At 35.6% G+C, this 19671-nt stretch overlaps 3 protein-coding genes across 5 annotated transcripts; 2 read left to right on the top strand and 1 right to left on the bottom strand.

Annotated features, from left to right (window-relative positions):
• Positions 1 to 1233: 1233 nt before the first annotated feature.
• LOC131368311 (olfactory receptor 4B13-like) lies at positions 1234 to 2172 on the top strand. The gene has a single exon (XM_058414329.1). The coding sequence runs from the start codon at positions 1234 to 1236 to the stop codon at positions 2170 to 2172; it is 939 nt and encodes a 312-aa protein (XP_058270312.1).
• Positions 2173 to 6243: 4071 nt separating this feature from the next.
• Positions 6244 to 7182, top strand: LOC131368399 (olfactory receptor 4S1-like). The gene has a single exon (XM_058414509.1). It carries the CDS (start codon positions 6244 to 6246, stop codon positions 7180 to 7182), a length of 939 nt encoding a protein of 312 aa, XP_058270492.1.
• A 119-nt stretch (positions 7183 to 7301) lies between these two features.
• Positions 7302 to 19274, bottom strand: pgm2l1 (phosphoglucomutase 2-like 1). 3 transcript variants are annotated; one of them, XM_058414504.1, is made up of 14 exons: positions 18954 to 19273; positions 16422 to 16589; positions 15938 to 16044; positions 13889 to 13973; positions 13694 to 13777; positions 13325 to 13518; positions 13063 to 13252; positions 12457 to 12554; positions 11907 to 12087; positions 11376 to 11469; positions 10393 to 10522; positions 9972 to 10161; positions 8956 to 9089; positions 7302 to 8854 (listed from the first exon to the last, which is right to left on the bottom strand). In XM_058414504.1, the coding sequence occupies exons 1-14, from the start codon at positions 19053 to 19055 to the stop codon at positions 8752 to 8754; spliced, it is 1860 nt and encodes a 619-aa protein (XP_058270487.1). In that variant the 5' UTR covers positions 19056 to 19273; the 3' UTR covers positions 7302 to 8751. The 3 variants fall into 3 exon arrangements, with proteins under 3 accessions (XP_058270487.1, XP_058270486.1, XP_058270489.1); XM_058414503.1 differs by having other exon boundaries at positions 13063 to 13518; XM_058414506.1 differs by lacking the exon at positions 8956 to 9089 and having other exon boundaries at positions 13063 to 13518; positions 18954 to 19274.
• Positions 19275 to 19671: the final 397 nt, after the last annotated feature.

Here is a 19671-nt window from a genome sequence, read left to right as displayed (position 1 = left end):
TAACTGTTGTGTAGCAGTGGTCCAATGTCCTTTCACCCCTGGTGGGGCAGGTGATGTGCTGATAAAAGTTCGGCGCTGTGCATTTGAGATTGGCGCTGTTAGGTCCCCTGCCACAATAAGCACAGCATCCCAGTGTCTGATGCTGTGTGAGAACTTCATGCAGCTCGCATAAAGCAGTGTCCGTGTCCGCCTGAGGTGGAATATAAATGGCGCTGATTATGACGGATGTAAACTCCCGAGGAAGGTAAAAAGGACAACATTTGATGGTCAGTAGTTCCAGGTTGGGTGTGCAGGAGCGTGTGAGAGGAACAATGCTCGTGCTGTCGCACCAGCTACTGTTCACCATTAAACACACGCCACCTCCCCTTGACTTCCCCGATTCCAGTGTTCTGTCCATGCGGTGAACTCGGCCGGCTGGATGGCGTGGTCTGGCACCGCTGGGTTCAGCCATGTCTCGGTGAAGCAGAGGAGATTGCAGTCCCGAATGTCTCTCTGGAACTTTACCCTGGCCCTGAGGTCATCGAGCTTGTTCTCCAACGACTGGACTTTGGCGAGCAGGATGCTAGTGTGTGGTGTGCATGGGTTCTCAGCCTGTTCCTGACGCCTGCTCGTTTCCCCCGGGGCCGCCACTTTTAAAATTTTAAATGCATAAATTCATTGCAAATCTACTCCAAATTTAAACCCAGCTAAGATTATATGAATATTATATGATGAAATATGAGGAAATTAACAGTTTCTGAAATACTCTAATCAGCCCATTTGGCACCAACAACCATGTGCTTTGATAAGCTGGTTCTACTGGGTAATTTAAATACAGTAACTATAAAGTAATAATCATTGTATACAAAAATATTAAAATTATGTGCTCTATGGATCTGCATTATACTCACCATCAGGGTAACTTGCAAAGTTGGAAAGTTGCCAAGGCAATTGTTAAAAGTGGTCCCAGAGTGAATCACCCTTGACAAACTTGTGTGCAGGGAGACTTCGTACTTGCTCATTTGTAAACAGCAAATGCCTCACTTAAAATAACTGTATATATATAAGCTAGAGAATCAGAGACTCCTACTAAAGGATTGACAACAGTGACCACACTGTGATCACTTTAAACTTTGTAGACAGTTGTAAAACATACAGAGGATTTTTATTTAGATTTTTTCTGCAAACTATGCTTACAGGACTATTTAATTGCTTGCTGTCTGTTTTTGTCTTCATATATCCAGAAAAGAAGTGATGGAAAATTCCTCTGGAGAGTTCATGTTTGTGCTTCATGGATTGAATGACACATGGACAAACAAATATATTTATTTTGCATTTGGTCTAACTGTCTATATTATGACACTTTTTATAAATTTGGCACTAGCTATTACAGTCATACTTGACAAAACACTTCATGAACCTATGTATATGTTTATATGCAATATGTTTGTTAATGGAATGCTTGGGGCTTCTGCTTTCTATCCAAAGATCCTTGCTGACCTTTTATCAGAATATCATGTTATCTCATATATAGGGTGCCTCTCACAAGTTTACATAATTTGTTCTTATATTTTCTGTGAATACACATGTTTAACAGTCATGTCGTATGACAGATACATATCCATTTGTAAGCCTTTGGAGTATCATTCCATTATGACACCTCAAAAATGTATAAAATTATTGATTTTTACTTGGGTCTGCTCCATACTAGAGTGTACTGCTGGGCTGTTGTTAACTGCCCCGCTCCCGTTATGTGGTAATGTCATTGATAAGATTTACTGTTCTAACTGGGAAGTTGTTAAGCTGTCTTGCACAGATGTGACTTTGAACAATGTTTATGGGTACTTTCTAATACTTTCTCATACATTTCAAGCTGTGTTCATCATTGTGTCATATATTTGCATTATCAGAGCTTCTTTAAGGTCCAAGACACAGTGGGCAAAATTCATGCAGACATGCCTTCCCCATTTGATAGCACTCACAAACTTCACTATAGCCCTGCTCTTTGATGTCATGTATGCCCGTTATGGCAAAGGCCAGGCCATGCAAGCTCTGCGCAATATCTTGGGTCTTGAATTTCTTGTTGTCCCTCCTCTCCTAAACCCAATAATATACGGATTTAAACTAACCCAAATAAGACAAGGACTTCTAAAAATATACCGACATAGATGTAAAGCTTTGCAACATAGGTGATACCTGTGGAGGCCAGAGAAAACCCTCAAATGGTATGTATTTTATATGTTCTAATTAGGGCTGTCAAAATTAACGCGTTATTAATGCATTAACGCAAATTCATTTTAACGGCACTAATTTTATTAACGCACGATTAACGCAGTGCGCATTTTCTGTTTGACCCTCGGCCTTGCCCGTAGTATGGGAAATGGGAGCAAGCCGAAATTGAGAAAGAAAAGCATCTTCTTTATATATAAAATGATGTCTGATGGTTCTGTCGACAAGACAAAAGTCTGCATTTATTGTGGATGTGAATTAAGTTATCACTGCAGCACGTCGAGTTTAAAATATCACTTGATGGCGAAGCATACAGCTGATGCAGAGAGCTCTCCTGCCCCTCGCCAAAGGCAGACAACAACACTGTTTTCAGCGGAGATGTAATGTGAACCTGTGTTATGTTCTTTTCTTCATGTGTTTAATTGTCATGAACAAGTTATTTGAAAAACATGTCTATGTTCCTTATGCTCTATATTTAAGGTGGTTTTAGTAATAAATGTACACTTTGCATGTTTAGAAGAAGTGATCTGAAAATGTTAACAGGCTTGTGTAAGTAAATCGCTCAGTGCAAAGAAAGAAGTCATTGTTTTCTATGTTCTTTTTTTCATATGTTTAATAGACATGAACAAGAAAAATATCTATGACCTTTGAAACATGTCTAGTCTTAATGCTCTATGTTGAATATGGTTTCACTAATAATAAACAACATACATTTCAATATTTGTCCATGCCCGTGTTGATTAGAGTATTAAAAACTATAAAAGTATTAATTTAAGGTACATTTAGAATGGACAAAAAATGTGTGATTAAGTTGCGATTAATCACGAGTTAACTCATGACAATCATGCGATTAATCGCGATTAAATATTTTAATCGACTGACAGCCCTAGTTCTAATATATATTTCTCAGATCTACATGTGTTCCTGAATGAAATATATGTCCCTTCTGCAATTAACTCTTCAGAAGTAAAGTTGTAGTGTTTTAAAATTGGGTTAAAAAGTGAAACTCCTCACTTTTCCTAAAATTTATTACAATGCAAAACAAGTTATCTCTTTGATTATGAGCAAGTTGATTAAGTTTCATCACCTGAGGTAAATCATTTGTATTTGTGTATGACATACCAAATTCTTTCTCTTTTACTCTCTTACATTGATGAGGAAATTAATCAATGATTAATTTATTCAGAACTGTTTTGTTGACAAAATGTATTATTAATCTACTTTTATTAATTCATTTAAACATTTTTAATCTGTCATCTTTACAGAGTGTGTAGGCTTTTCTGTTTTGTTTACATGATAACATAGAAGTATAGTGGACATTTTGACCACCAGTATAAAAAAAAAAGAGAGAATCATGAGAATACGCTTTTTGGCTGACAAGGTTTTAGGTAGACTGACTACATTTATTAATGTATTTGTCAAACTAGCTCCTTACCAAACATTATCTTTGCAGGCAGTTAGCCTTTTTTTGTAGCTATTTTATGTCATTTTTGTCTTTGTTCCAGAATTCAGTGACATCCGATGGGTTTTCATAGATTGTCTTATATATTATTTGGGAATAGAAGGGACCCATATCAAAACATTCATCTGCCAAGAACACAGTCACCTATGTGCATGAATGTTTTCTGTCTGTCAAAATGTTATAGACATACATTATGTAAACTGGCTATTATTTGATGAGATTCCTCTTCTTTTTCATCTCTTAAATCTATTGTTAGTATATCCTAATCTATTGCTACTGAACAGTGTTAATTGAAACCTATATAGTTTGTGAGAAACGTGTGAAGAAAAGTATCTGAAGATTAGAAGATTACAAGAATAGAATATAAGAAGTGTCACTACTTATAAATTGTCTTTCACAACTGAAAGAATTAATCCATGAAAAATTATATTACTCCCAGACTATTCTTCCATCTCTTTTTTTCTCAGATTTAGAAATTCCATAATTATCTTGTTTAGGAACATAGATTAATCTTTCTCTCTAGATTTGGTTTCCTAGCATTATTTAGAATAGCCAAGGCCTGTCAATATAAAAACCTAATCTGAGGACTTTGGACATCAATTTATTAGCTGTTTATAATATTTTTGATGAACAGCAAACATAGAAAGTTTGTCTTTTATGTACCTGGGAGAATTAACAACAAACCTGTACATATACAGTCTACAAAACAAACAAGCAAAATAAAATTCAAATTCAAAATAAAATTCACAAATTCAATTCATCTCTCTAAATGATCTGTCTGTTATATCTCTACTCCTTTTGTACACGTGATACTCCCAGACACACATGGGCTAGACTCTGGAATTCTGCTCCACACACCCACAATGGCTAAACAAAAAGAAACAAAAATAGTCACCTTCTATTGACTTCATTAATACCTAATAATTTTACATTTCCTTTGTTATAAAACCAGCATTAAATTAAAACATGAAAGAGCTGTCTTGTGGTTAGCTACAATCAATAGAAATTCTAAATTCAAATTCTAAATTCAAAATTCTCTAGGTGACATGCACAAACACCTTACCTTGTACCTTATATGGTTATCCAACATCCCTTTGCTAAACCACCTAAGTGACCTAAATAAAAAAAAGTATTATCATGCTTACATGAGTACAATTTAAGGTTATTCACCAAATGGCACACAAATTTTAAAAAAATGTCACGTTTTTAGATAAACACTCATTCTGTTGATGGCACCACCTGGTGGACTTAAAAGCAATTTACCACTGTATTTGTAAAACTAGAAATCGAAATAGCCTTTATTTGTCACATACACATTACAGCACAGTGAAATTCTTTCTTCGCATATGACCCTCTGACCCCAGCCTCCAGCCTTGGAGGTTGGTGTCAGAGCGCAGGGTCAGCCATGATACAGCGCCCCTGGAGCAGAGAGGGTTAAGGGCCTTGCTCAAGGGCCCAACTGTGGCAACTTGAACCTCTGATCTTCTGGTCAACGAACCAGAGCCTTAACCACTTGAGGCACCACTGCCCATTACCAAACGTTATCTTTGTCAGCCAATGCTAAGTAACCCTAATTAGAACAGCTGCATTATTTTGTAGCTATTTTATGTCATTTTATATTTTTTCCAGAATTGAGTTAATGACATCTGGTGGGTTTTCACAGATGCCATATATATTATTTGGGAGTTGAGGGGACACTCATCTGCTGGTCTTAAATGCACCAAAACCTATTTGTGCTACCAGCTGTGTGAAGGCTAACTAATGATAACTTGTTACCTTTCAACCTCAATTGCTCATTTACTAAAAAGGTAAACTTAACCACTTAGTTTCTTAGAAGAGCTCTTTGCATTTCTGCATTGGGACTGGGATTGCCAGATGTGGATTTTACGTTTTATGCAATTTTTATGAATGTTTTATGAATGTTGACCAGTTTCTACAGTTCAAACTGCGCACCTTTGTAAGGCAAAGGAAAAGTTTATTCACGTAAGACTGTATAGTTAATCACTGATAAAAGGAGCAGAGACTAAGAAAGGGTCTCTTATCTGCATCGTCTGTATAGGGGTCAGGTTAGTGATAGAGTATGTGATAGAGAAGCTACTAGTGCCATTGAATGGCTTCATTCTGCAATTACTGTAACACATATGATACACATCATATACATCATCAGTATTATCATTTTCATCATTAATTCAGAGTGTCTGTGCATATTTAGGGCATCAGTGGTTGTCTGTAACCTTGTAAATTCACAAATGTCAGGCTTAAATCCAGCTGGAGTACTTTTCAGTTGTTCCTTCTGGGAACTTCATTAATTCATAATGTGTGATCACATGGCACACTTCAGAAAATATATACATATGTATTTGTGTGTGTGTGTGTGTGTGTGTGTGTGTATGAGACTAGGCATTGGACTTTGTGGACCTGTTAAAGCATATAGAGAACTTTTGTAGCAGTTCTAAGCCATTCAGATTATTTTGCTTTTGATTTTATTTTATTTTTTTTTATCAATGTTTCTTTAAAGTTTGTTTTGGAGATAGCTTGGTATCTGATTTTTCACCACAATGTTCTGAGGAGTAATGGAAAATACCTCTGGAGGGTTCATTTTCATCCTGCATGGGATGAATGATACAAGAACAAACAAACATATTTACTTTTCCTTTGGTCTGCTTATCTATCTAGTAACTCTGTTTGCAAATATAACACTAATTATTACAGTCATTCTTGATAAAACACTTCATGAGCCTATGTATCTTCTCATATGCAACTTGTATGTAAATGGAATATGTGGTGCTTCTGCTTTCTATCCTAAGATCCTTGCTGATCTTTTTTCAGATTCTCACATTATTTCATATAGCGGCTGCATGTTACAAATGTATATAATTTATTCTTATTCTTTTTGTGAATTTACATGTCTAACAATTATGGCATATGATCGATACATAGCTATTTGCTTGCCTCTGGAATATCATTGCATTATGACACAACAGAAGGTGATGAAATTGCTTGTTTTCACTTGGCTCTTCTCTTTACTAGAGACATCAGTTGGGATTGCACTAACAGCACGCCTACCCATGTGTGGAAATAATATTGACAAGATTTATTGTTTCAACTGGGATGTTGTAAAGCTTTCTTGCACAGATGTCACTTTAAACAATGTGTATTTGTATGTTCTAATAGTTTCTCATCTTTCACAAGCTGCTGTTATAATATTTTCATATTTTCACATTATCAGAGCATCTTTGCATTCAAAGACACAGTGGGGTAAATTCATGCAGACATGCCTGCCCCACTTAATAACCCTGCTTATCTTCACTGCATTTCAGCTGTTTGATGTAATGTGTGCTCGCTACTGCAGTGGTCAGGGACATCAAGCCCTGCGCAATATCTTGGGTATGGAGTTTCTTGTTGGTCCACCCCTACTGAACCCCATAATATATGGAATGAAAATAACCCAAATACGACATGCATTATTGAAAATCTACAGACACAGACGTAAATGCTTGCAACACAGTTAATATTTCTAATACCTCTGACAGAAAAAAACAGAAAGTCAGTTTGTTTTTCTGTCTGTCTGTCTGTCTGTCTGTCTGTCTGTCTGTCTGTCTGTGAAATAACATTGAATTTTAGATGTACATATTTTGTAATATTTAAAGTTTTATTTAAAGTTTTAGTAAAACAGAGTCAAAATACATTTCCGCAGGTTCTGTAATATACTTTTAAAAAAAAAACCTACTCTTTGACTACAGTTTGATTTGGAGATTTTCTTTAATTCAATACAGTTCACTTGAACTGGTAAATGAAACAAATGCAATATATTAAATATATCTGGAGTATCACCACAAATAAATAATTCAATTTGTACTCATGAATAGTACTATAAAGAAAATATTCTTTCTTGATTTGCTTAAAACACTTTACAATGCCAACATTACATTCTTTCTGCCCATATGTATAATGTGAAGAATACACAAAATAAATATTCAGTCTATCAACATTTCTTGGCCATATTTATTTGTGGCTTAAAAAAAATAGATATCTGTAGTGCAAGCTGAATACTACATAAAAAATTCAAGACACTGAAAGCAGCAACAATCTTCCTGCCTTATTAATTTCTTGTATGCAAACATCAAGCTCAACCAACATGTTCCATTACAGTGCCATTTCAAATAATCACCCGAGTGCTGATAAGGAATCAATTTCACATTTGTTCTTTAACAGCAGTAAACACATTTTGGGGTCATCCCTTTTCTGAATTGTGTAGGAATTTATACCTAATCTACATACCCAGTCTTCTACAAAATTGTACCTGTCCAAGAATTATTAATAACACCAAAATGTATACTTAGGAATTTGGGACAGTGAAGTAAAATCTGTTCATTTATTTAACCCTGCATTCCATCACATTCTGGAACTGACTATCCCAAATCCTTGGTGCACGCAGTTTACAGTATACTACATTGGATAATGTTTGCAACCAAAATCTACACTTTTCATGTATTTAGTATGGGATAAAAAATATGTTAATTCAACCATCACTGAATTAAAATTTACTAGTTAATCCTAGATGTTTCCACTGAAAAATGGGCTCAGTCTATAAAGCAGCAAAGCAGCGTAGTGTCATATTATATTGTCGCAGTAGCACGCTGGCCAGTTATGGCAGAATGAATCAGCTTTTAATTTCAGTGGAACACTAAGTTGTGAATGACAAATCACCTAGGTCATTATTACAACCACAGGTACATCACATCATAAGACAGAAAATGACATTTCATATCAGGACAATTGCTTTGTTTGTATCTTATAATTAACCAAAATATTATGGAAGGGATAAAGCCTTGTGGTTTATTGAACAAAGACACATTTCAACATAATGACACTATAACTGACAAGATACATAAATCATAATGGCAGAAATATGTATGCCTGTAGCCTGTAATGTTTCAAAACTAAGACATTTGCAACAATAAAATAAATAAACCTGGAAATCATTTTATAGTAAGAGATAACATTCCAGACACTGAAATAATATTAAGATGAAACTAACCCGCAAAGACACCTCCACAATTGCTCTTTGAACTGCAGAGCTATATTGCTCTGAGGATCAGATTGTTCTTCTCAGGCTCCAGATACTCCTCCAGCAGAGCAGAGGTCACATTTGCTAACTCTTCTTCAAGACTTGAGATATCTCTGTAAGGATAAGAAAAAAGATTGGTTACTTTTACCAAAAAACAAAAAATACATTTTACACACACACACACACACACACACACACACATACACAAACATACCTTTTTCCAGGTGGTGCACAGAACTCTGTATAGTACTTGATTTTGGGCTCTGTGCCACTAGTCCTAAGGGTGGCAACAATACCATTCTGAAATGTGAATGTCACCATTTGGCTGCTTTTGGATACTGGTAGGACCTGAGCAAAGACATCATACCAACACAGATTACTTAATATTACTTAGTATGAGTTTTTCCCCTTAAAAATCACCACATGAAGAGAAATTGTCTTTTGGTGTCAGGAGTTCTCATCTCCAGTACGGGAAACACAATACTCTGGTCAATTTGACGCTTTTCCTACTCCCCACATACATATATTCAAAATGCAGAAGCGCTTGATAATAAACTGTTCCACTGAATATTTATTTACATAACTGAGTATGGAAAAATTTGTAAAAACTGTGCAGGGCATGGCACTTCTAGAATTGGAGTTGGGAACCTTGGAGCTAGCAGACCCTACAAGTCTGTTATCAAGTTTGCACCATTTTTTAACTTGAACTTTTAGTAAATTGTGTTTTGCAGTTACATATATTTTCTAAAAGACTGTACCGAATACTTGAATAATGCGTTGAACAATGGAAAAACTAGGCTTTTGGCAAAAAGAATTATTGCATATAGAGGTATTTAAAGTGCCACAAACAGAATTTGAATAAAAGATAAATACCTGGTATATTATTTTAATGTATGAAATAGAGTGGCATACAGATGGATGACCAAATAAAGCCCACAATGCACCTTGGTATAAAACTGTACTAGAACTGTACAAAAGTTGCAAAAAGTGTCTAACATTTCACTGCAAAATGTTTAACTGGATCGTGATATGTAAAAGCCATAGCATATGACATTCACAGTAAGCTTGTGTGGAAGTGGCGGAGTCATCATGACACAGACCCATTTCCAATTAATTTTTGTTTTGATTTGTAGCGACTGCCTCTCACCCTTATGTACATGCTGGATAATTTCATCTAAGCAGACTGGATTAGTAGTTGCATCTTGTAAGATCATTTTAGTTGATACATACACATTTTTTGTCAGGTTGGCTGCTGTCATAACCTGTAGTCACATCTCTGATGTGTGCGATGTTGTATCCACCACACTTCTTCGGGTAAACACCCTCGCCGTCAAAGTTGCGTAAACGATAAAATATTCTCTTGACTGTCGGGGGATCATTGCAGATAACATAAGAAGTTCTTGAAATGTGGTAGCCGTAACTGCAGCAAAAACAGTGAAAGAAGTGGTCATGGTACAAATAACAGCATAAATAAAATATTGTATGTAAATAAAAATGAATAGTAGCTTAAAATATTATCTATGTATCAACAATTTTGGGCTAAGAGGGCTAAGAGAATTAATAATTCAATTTGAAGTCATGCACTGGCATATATTGTTTGTTTATGCAAGAATCAGGTTTGATAGGAGAATGCTGATAAAGCAAGACTCACGTTTCATAGATGTTTTGAAGTTGCTGTTTAAGTGTTACATGTTTGGTATGCAAATACACTGCCATCTCAGCAACAACTACAGCAGCACTAACTCCATCCTTGTCAGGGACCATTCTCCCGCACAGAAAGCCTGGTGTCAAACACAAGCACAGCTAAGTAACAACAAATTTACCGAACTACAAATACTGCTTGGTTGGTTTAAAAGGACAATTATGAGGAGATAGAGGTGAGGACAAAAAATAAAATAGGGTATCTATCAAACACATAATACATAATTTCCACAAGAGATAAAAGACATTGCATTTATTTCAGCTTTTCCCCCATTGCACCACTAGATGCCAGCATTGAACTAGTAATTCTTCACCGAGCAATTCTTATATTAAATGTTTTATAGTTCATTTTTGCCAGAAAGCTACATCAACAAAGCCTGTAAAATAAAGTTGATGTGGAAAAAAAAAAATTACTAGCAGAAAAGTAATTATAGTCTAATCCGCTTTTTTTTTTTAACTAATGAATGCTAAGGTGAAGAAGCACATTAGTAATTTAATGCTGGTTCAGCTTTATCATCCCAAACTATGTGGCAAATTGTATTAGCATCTGATGAGACCAGTTCTAAAAGTTTTCATAATAATAATTTTATTACCAAATACCAATTCCAAAACCAAAAAGCTGTTTGTTGCAAAAATAGCACATCACCAAAAGCACACCATAGCCACTTGGAGCAGCATGGTTGAGGGGCATCAAAAATAGTTTATGATGCCACCGCACCTAATACGTAAATGTGTATACTTCTAAAATTTGAACATGGTGTTATTTAAAGACTGAACAAAAAAACTGCGAAAGCAGAGACATGTTTGCTGGCGACCCGATATGCTTTTGACATTAACAAATTAATAATAAAGAAATTACATGATCAAATGAAATATTGTATACTTCAGGCTTATTAAATGAGTATTTAATTACAAATATGCATGTCTACTTACCAATGGACTCCTCAAAGGAAAAAATGACCTCCTTTCCTGTTTTAGCTAACTCGTGGATTCTATTTCCAATCCATTTGAAGCCAGGTAGTGTTTCCTGAGATCGTGAAACGTCAAACAGGACAAATGGAACAGGACACAGGCAGCCTTTCAATTGACAAGAGTACAAGAATGTAACAAAGATGAATCAAATCTATAATATGTATTTTATGTTTTATAATGTTCTTTGGATAAATGCTATTCTATTCAAGTTTTGATTACTTATATGTAGCTTTTTACCTTCTTTAAACTTTACCAAGCATATTGAAACTGGACTGATGGAAATGACTGTATACCTATAATTGCAGTTATATTACTGTAAATAATTTGAGTGTTTGCCTGACACCAACACAGAAAAGCACAAGGTGTCATATATGCATACAAACAGCTAAGATTCCTCAGCTGTGGATGTTACCCATCAGACACTGGTATAAGACAACCAGAAGGGTTTCCCACTCCCACTGACGATTGCCCTCCTTTGCTGTTTTAACTAACCTCAAAATGGAAGCCCTCCTTCTCCGACATGGTCTTGAGGATTCTAGAGGAGACTGCTGTAGCCAGCATATACACACTCTCAATCTCAGCTGGATCTGGGTGAGACTCCTTCCAGTTTAGTAGCATCCACCAGCCCAGCAATGCAGCCAACTCATTTCCAGTAAAAAATTTCCAGCCACATCTGCTCACATAAATATCACTATTTGTAAATATTAGTTTATCAACTCAATAATGACACATTAGCCATGGGTCTTTACAATCCTTAATACTTATTTGGGAAGAGGAAGATAAGTTTCCAACCCGTTCCATCATGACAATGACCTTGTCCACAAAGCTGGGTTCTTTAAAACATGGTTTGCCAAGGATGGATTAAAGGTCATATTGAGCCTTATTATTCTAATAAAGTTCTTTTTTTTGCTATGAATCAAATCTTACTAATGGAATGTTCATGCCTTTTTTTCTCTAATGTACCAAAGAAAGTGCTATCTTTACATAAATATTAGTAGACATATCAAGTAACTATGCATGCTTAAAACCAAGAATGACTGACTTGTCACACTGCTCTGCAACAGCCAGGCGATCAGCATCAGGGTCTGTGGCCAGCACAATCCTGACTCCTTCTCTCTCAGCCAGGCGAAGAGACAGCTCCTGCAAAGAGCAAATAAGGAAGCGAATTATTTCAACCCGGCACTGTAGCATGTGCCATAAATACTAAATTTGGGGATAGGACTAGTTATTTAGCATTATTTTACTGGAATGATCAGGATGCAATTAGAACAAACACTTCTGGGGTTTCAGGCATGTGATTTTAAGGGTGCAGTCAATATTGTGAGAGCTAGCGGATCTGTGATACAGTTTGGTGTAATGCTTTTAGCTGCACTGACTGATTCTTAGCTTACTGTGCTGTTGGTGAATGATTTACTCAATAATGGGGATCTGACTTTTTATGGACCACTACATAACTTGATTTTCTCTATTCTATACAGGTTTTGCATCCTGAAATGTAATGTCTGTAATGGAGCCTTTTACAGATTGAAACTGTATGGTGAAATTCATGCTTCTGTACACAGTTTTGTCCAATGAAACAAAACTGTTTTTGGTTATAATCAGACCTCACAGCCTTCATGTTTATCTTAACTTGGTTCCATGTTCTCACCAAAACTGACTCTCCCTCTTCAGGGTTAGGGCAGCTGACAGTAGAAAAGTCTGGATCTGGGTTCATCTGCTCTGGTACAGGGATAGGAGGTCGAAAGCCAAATTGCTGAAATGCCTCCTGGACATAGGCATGTCCAACTCCATGAAAGGATGAATGCACAAACCTCAAGGGAGACTGTGTGTTGAGCTCTCTAGAACAAAAGATGTACAACTCTAATTGACATGCTGTATAAACTTTTTCCAGCAGTGGTGTTAGACAGTACCTGTGGAAGCAGAGAGTACTGAGCTCCTCCATGTACCAGCAGCAAATATCTTTCAGTGGATCAGTCCTTAATGAGCTTCTCTTAGCCAGGTCTTGATCCCAAGACTCAGCCCAGGGCTCTGCATTTTGTTCTATACAATGTAGTATCTCCTTATCATGAGGTGAAGAAATCTGTGCACCGTTCTCCCAGTACACCTATAAAGAAAAAAAAAAACAAGAAAAACAAAACCCTTTACCTTTTGCATATACTTAAATCAAATGGTATGTACTTATAAAACATGAATATGTTTTAATCAAGTGTCTAAAATACTGGAGTTTATATTTAAAATGTAGAAAATTGTGGTCATTGATTTCCCATAGCACTGCTTACCTTGTATCCATTATCCTCTTTTCTGTTGTGAGAGGCAGTAATCATTACACCTGCAGCAGCTCCCAACTTTTTTACTGCATATGGCTGCAAACGTAACACTATTATCATCATGTATATATCAAGTGAAACAAAATGAGTAAACTATGCACATTAGGTTCAAATTCAAAGCAAGTTCTTATTAACACAGTATCTTACCACAAATGGGGTAGGCACATATGTTGAAAACAGATAAACTGGAACATCCTTACTAAGCATGACTGCTGCAGTCAAACTTGCAAGCCTGCAACCAAAAAGGTAGTAACATAAGGACACCAAAGCAGACCAAATGATTACTAATACAGTGTTGTAAATTGTGGATTTTGCAATACCGAATATTAAATCAAAACCATCAATGTTGCATGATCTCCACATTACATCCATGGAACTTTTGTTTCTTGGATGTTTTAACTGCATACTGCCGAGTCATCACATTTAATTTCGGTGTAATGTTATCGAATGTTTTGGTGTGCATGTAAAAAGAACAGTTGAATTCATGCTTTTCAACACTTCAACACCAATTGGGGATCAAAACAAATGCTAATAGTACCATCTTCAGTCCCGATTGTTTACAGGTTCATTTTAAACCAGCTTAAAAATTAGTTAAATTCATTTGATTAGTACTAGCTGACTTTCCTGAATAGCTGAATTTTTTTTCTGTAGAGACCATTAATTAAATTATTCTGTACAGACAGAGGTAGTGCATAAAGATGACAAAGGGCACATTTTGGTAATAATCAGAAACTACATGAATAAGTTTTGCCACCTGCTTTGGTGGCTATAACAAATTTTCTCACTGAATTAAGGATAAGATGTTACTGGCAGGTATAAAAATGCATTTGTAAATGAAGCCCAAATTAAGTAGACTATAAAAGAAATATTTAAAAAGACATCATAAACATACAGCTGAAGTCAGAAGTTTACATATACCTTAGCCAAATACATTTAAACTCAGTTTTTCACAATTCCTGACATTTAATTGTAGAAATCATCCCCCATCTTTGGTCAGTTAGGATCACTACTGTATTTTAAAAATTTGATAATAGAAATAATAGTAGAGAGAATTATTTATTTCAGCTTTTTTGGTTAGTATTTGGTAGCAATGACTTTAAATTGTTTAACTTGGTTCAATAATATTTGGGGCTGTATAAGGCTGAATATCATGGATACAGTCAGGAGGCATTTTGTGCAGAAGAATCTTAAAATCAGCTCTAAATTTAATCTGGAGCCAATTTAATGAGACAAGAATATGAGAAATATGATCCCTTTCCTCTGTTCCCATTACAAGTGTGGCTGCTGCATTGTGAGCCATCTGCAACCAAGACACAGTGGACTGAAGCAGGCGGACATACTGGGAATTACAGTAATTCAACAGAGAAAAAATGTGCATGGATCACAATTTCAAGCTTTTTCTTGAAATTAAGTGTTTTAACTTTGCAGTAGATCCAATTTGGAAGAAGCTACTCTTTACATCAACATTGATTTACTTGTCAAATTGGACAAACACCAAGATTTTATGAATGACTATGCAAGTTGTTACTGCTGACTATGCAATGTTGTTGGATACATGAGAGCTTAACAAGAGAAGCTCATTTTTAATTTCATTTAACTGCATCAGCATAACAATGACAATGTTATATATTTTTTTAAAAAATGGAATGTAAAGGAAGCATAAAAAGAGGACATGGAATGAATCCCTGTAGAACACCATAAGAAATGGATGCAGGTGATGAGAAAAAGGACCCAATGCTTACAGAAGCAAACCACTGCAGTGTCAGGCCTTTTTTCACCAACTACACACTCAAGCTTTTTAAAGAGAATCTCATTATCGATTGCATCAAACTGCACTCAGATCTAATATCAAGATAGCAGATGACAGAGAGTCAACAACTGACTGAGTGCAATGCAAAGCTCTAAAACCTGTCTGATTTTTAGAAATTTAAAGGCACCAAATGTGAAAATAGGCCTTAAAATACACCTTCACTTTCAATTAGCATATAAGAAACTAATTGCCTAATGGATTAATATAATTTTGTTTTCATATATTGTCTGTAAACGTCTGACTTAATTTCTGTGAACTTCAGAATACAGCAAAGAACAATCTACTAATTTATCAGTAAATAAATCAATAAAAAAAAACATTTCTACATGTAAAACCTTAAATGTTGTGCAAGTGAAAAGATTATGAATGTTTGCATAGTTGTCTACCGTTCACTGGTGCAGCCACTGCATTCTTGTGCTCGTGTGTCGTAACCAACCACCAAACCTCTGGTCCTCAGATCAGGAAAACATTTAGCCAAGTATACATACATCCCCTATAATGAAATTGCACAGGTGGTTAATGACATTCAGTACTGATTTAGAGAACACAAAATGTGAACACTTAAAACTGAAAATTCAACAGTACAAATCAAACTGAATAAACAAAAAGTAACTCCCCCAAGAATCAGAAAATAAAGAACACAGCACAGGGAGGTTTCAAAATAAAAAATATAAAATGAAGATCAGTTCATAAACTCTGCAGTGACTCATGTCCCTAAAAATAGAAGCTGCAAATAACTAATTTTATAAAGCTTTTTTGTCAATATTAAGTTACAGATACCAACAATTCTAGGTGAAACTATGTAGATATGGAAATTGTGAAAGAAAACTATACATTCTGGAATGTAAATATATATAATTAAAGTCAAACCTGTGATGACTGGATGACAGTGAGATCATTGACACGAGAAAATCCAGCTCCCATAGCTGCTCTTAGTCCAGCTGTTCCAAAAGTCATCCGTGAGCACAGCCTTCTCCGGAGTTCCTCTATACGGGTTTCCTGGACCAGACTTTTAATCTGTGCAAGTGTTGCTACATTCTAGCATCACAAAAATACACACATATATCAGAGTAGTGTTGTGTCATCACTGAACCTATTTCCTTTTTTTCATTTGATAACTGTTTACATTTTTCAGATACAATGGGATACTTTTGTTTATTAAAAGGCTTCCTGAACTGTGTCTGCTTTTTGCAGAAGGCCAGTAATGCTTAGACTGTGCAGACTGTACAATAAAAATGTCACAGCAAAGCAGAAGCCATCTAAAAATATAATACAGGCTAAACAACAACCCAGGGAGAGGGGGAGAGTGAGAGTGAGAGAGAGAGAGAGAGAGAGAGAGAGAGAGAGAGAGAGAGAGAGAGAGAAAGAGAGTGAGAGAGAGAGAGAGAGAGAGAGAGAGAGAGAGAGAGAGAGAGAGAGAGAGAGAATCAAAAGAAACATGAGAGAGATCAGAACTGGATAGAGCTAGAAATCATTCTCATTTCCCATTGCTGTTTAATCTTTAATCACTCTATGAGTTTGACTGTTAGACATTGCTAAGGTATGTTATTACTTGCACAGTACCAGCTGTAATCAGATTCATATATTCTAACATTTCACATTCCAATTTAATTTTAGGCCAATTAGCACAACCAAATGTACTATACTCCTGTGTCTTACACAAAGCACTCCTTTTAAAGCTCACGTCACTCAGAACCCCATAGAAGACAAAAGAAATTCTGCAGCTGCTTCCACATTTTAAACAGCTGCATTGCATGTCTCACCATAGGTCTGCGTGGCATCATGGTTACTTACACAGTTCAAAACAAATTTGCATTGACCTTCACACATCTATAGGGTGTAGCACACAAGGCTTGTAACATGGGGACAAGATGCAAACACTGTGTTAATTTAATAAATAATAATAAATAAATGCATTTTATCTATTCATCCTGGTGGGTACAGAAAAACATAATGTGCTTACTTAGAGTAGACAATGTACATTTCCCTTTCAGGTCAACAATAGTTGGAAATGCCTTTTTAGTCATATGATGCATGAGTTAATTCCCAGTTTAATTTAGCATCTCTGAACACGTAATTAATATCAGTAATAAAACATTTAATGCCTGTTGAACTTTTTAAGACCAACATTTCCCTAAAGCTTTTTATATTCACCATAGAATAAACAGAATATTAGAATATCTGTGCTAGACAGATCATTAAGACATCTTGTCTATAATCACAGCTAATCCATGTCTCCAGTAAGTTTAAGAAAATCCACAATTAATCCTCACATATAGAAACATGGTGGCAAGTGAAGAAACACTAAAATATGTTTGTTTTTTACCTGGTTTAAAAATGTAAACGTGACCTTTCAAACAGGCTGTGTAACTGCTCTGGGCATTTATTTAATGAGATACATTTTAATGGATACACAATATCATCTACACAAAGAGGCAGATTCAGACACCCCTTATGTCTGGACTAAAATGAATTGTGTCAAGAAAGATCCAGTAGACTCAGATGCCGATGGGTCACTTCATTAACTTCAAAATGAGTATGTGACTGATGACTGGTGAAATGCTGTTTCTCAAGAAACCTTTATGCAATTGCTAGTTTGTAATTGCAGTGTGTAATGCTTGATAACCTAGACCTAGCACTCAGTGTGCCCTTGCAAAGCACTGAATCCTGCATGTGCTGCTGCAGATGTACTCCCCAGCAGTAGAATTCAGACTGCAGACTAATTTAAATGTCTGGCTCAACTGCATACAAAATAGCCTATTTTCTTTCATCTGAAATTTAATTTTCCACTTTAGAAGTGGACATTTAGCAGCAGACCTTTAGAGTTTAGTGGTCAGATGAATTTACAGTATTTTACTTGAATGAAGCATAAGGAAAGCCTTTGGAATTCATACACAGAGCTGCAATGATCCAACAGCTTCTAGCCATATAAAAATACTGACCACTGATGAGAAACAACGTCAACAGAAAGTGAGTGCTGTCATATTCTAAATTGGTAGGACTGCCATTTAGAGCTCTATGTGAACCGAGTATGATGCAAATGTATTTAAATAATGTGCATCCCTGTACTATACATAAAAATACTGCAGACTGCATGTTCCAGATAAGAGTTTATGCATAAATCAGTCTTTGTACATCTACATTATATTTCTTATTTTGCTGATTTGTTGTTAGCGCTCTGAAACTTAAGAAATTTACTTACATCTATACTAATTATGTGGTGTGAACTCCATAAATTGTAATATGTCAATAAATATAAATCTTTAAGTTTTGCTTTAAAGGGAGGTTAAACTATGACACAGCATATACATGTAGATAACAGTATCTCCACTAAGTCTGATCCAATACCCATATCCATAACAGCTGGAATACAAAACTGGTCTAATGAAAATAAACACTCACCTGATCCCAGCTGATCCACTGATTAACCAGTTTGTCTAAAGTGGCATCTCCAGTGGTCAGTAGACCGTTGGCGTTAGCGTCGAGGTCTGTATTTGACCACATGCTGCACAAAAACACAATTGTGCACCGAAACGTACTCTTCCCAGTCTCTCTCACGTTAAACTGAACGTTTATTTACCCCGTACAAGCGCTACACTGGTACAAACACTCGAAACCAGTTAGGTAAACATTCCGACACTGGTTCTCAAACAAGCTTGAATGCGTTAGCTGACATTAAATACTGACCCCTCAGCTAGCAGTGCGAGAATCTCGAGTAATATCGCGAGACGACTTTACGAGAAGGCTCCCCTTCTGTTACGTTCGATCGGTTTAACGGAGGGGCGTGTCCGGCTAGAGGGGCAAATGCGGCAGATAAAACCTATCCGGCGGCTAATAATGATAATAATAATAATAATAATAATAATAATAATAATAATAATAATTATTATTATTATTATTATTATTATTATTATTATTATTATTATTATATAAAATTATAAAATAATAATAATAATAATAATAATAATAATAATAATAATAATAATAATTATTATTATTATTATTATTATTATCATTATTATTATTATTATTATGCATCAATTAATAAATAAATGCTATTAACATACAATGGCACAAACTGGCAATTTACTTTTTATGTACAAAACATACCATCACTGAA

This window comes from Hemibagrus wyckioides, linkage group LG17 (genome assembly GCF_019097595.1).
Source record: "Hemibagrus wyckioides isolate EC202008001 linkage group LG17, SWU_Hwy_1.0, whole genome shotgun sequence".
Classification (NCBI taxonomy): Eukaryota; Metazoa; Chordata; class Actinopteri; order Siluriformes; family Bagridae; genus Hemibagrus; species Hemibagrus wyckioides.
The sequence above is the reverse complement of the archived record's forward strand: the minus strand, read 5'-3'. Positions and strand labels throughout refer to the sequence as shown.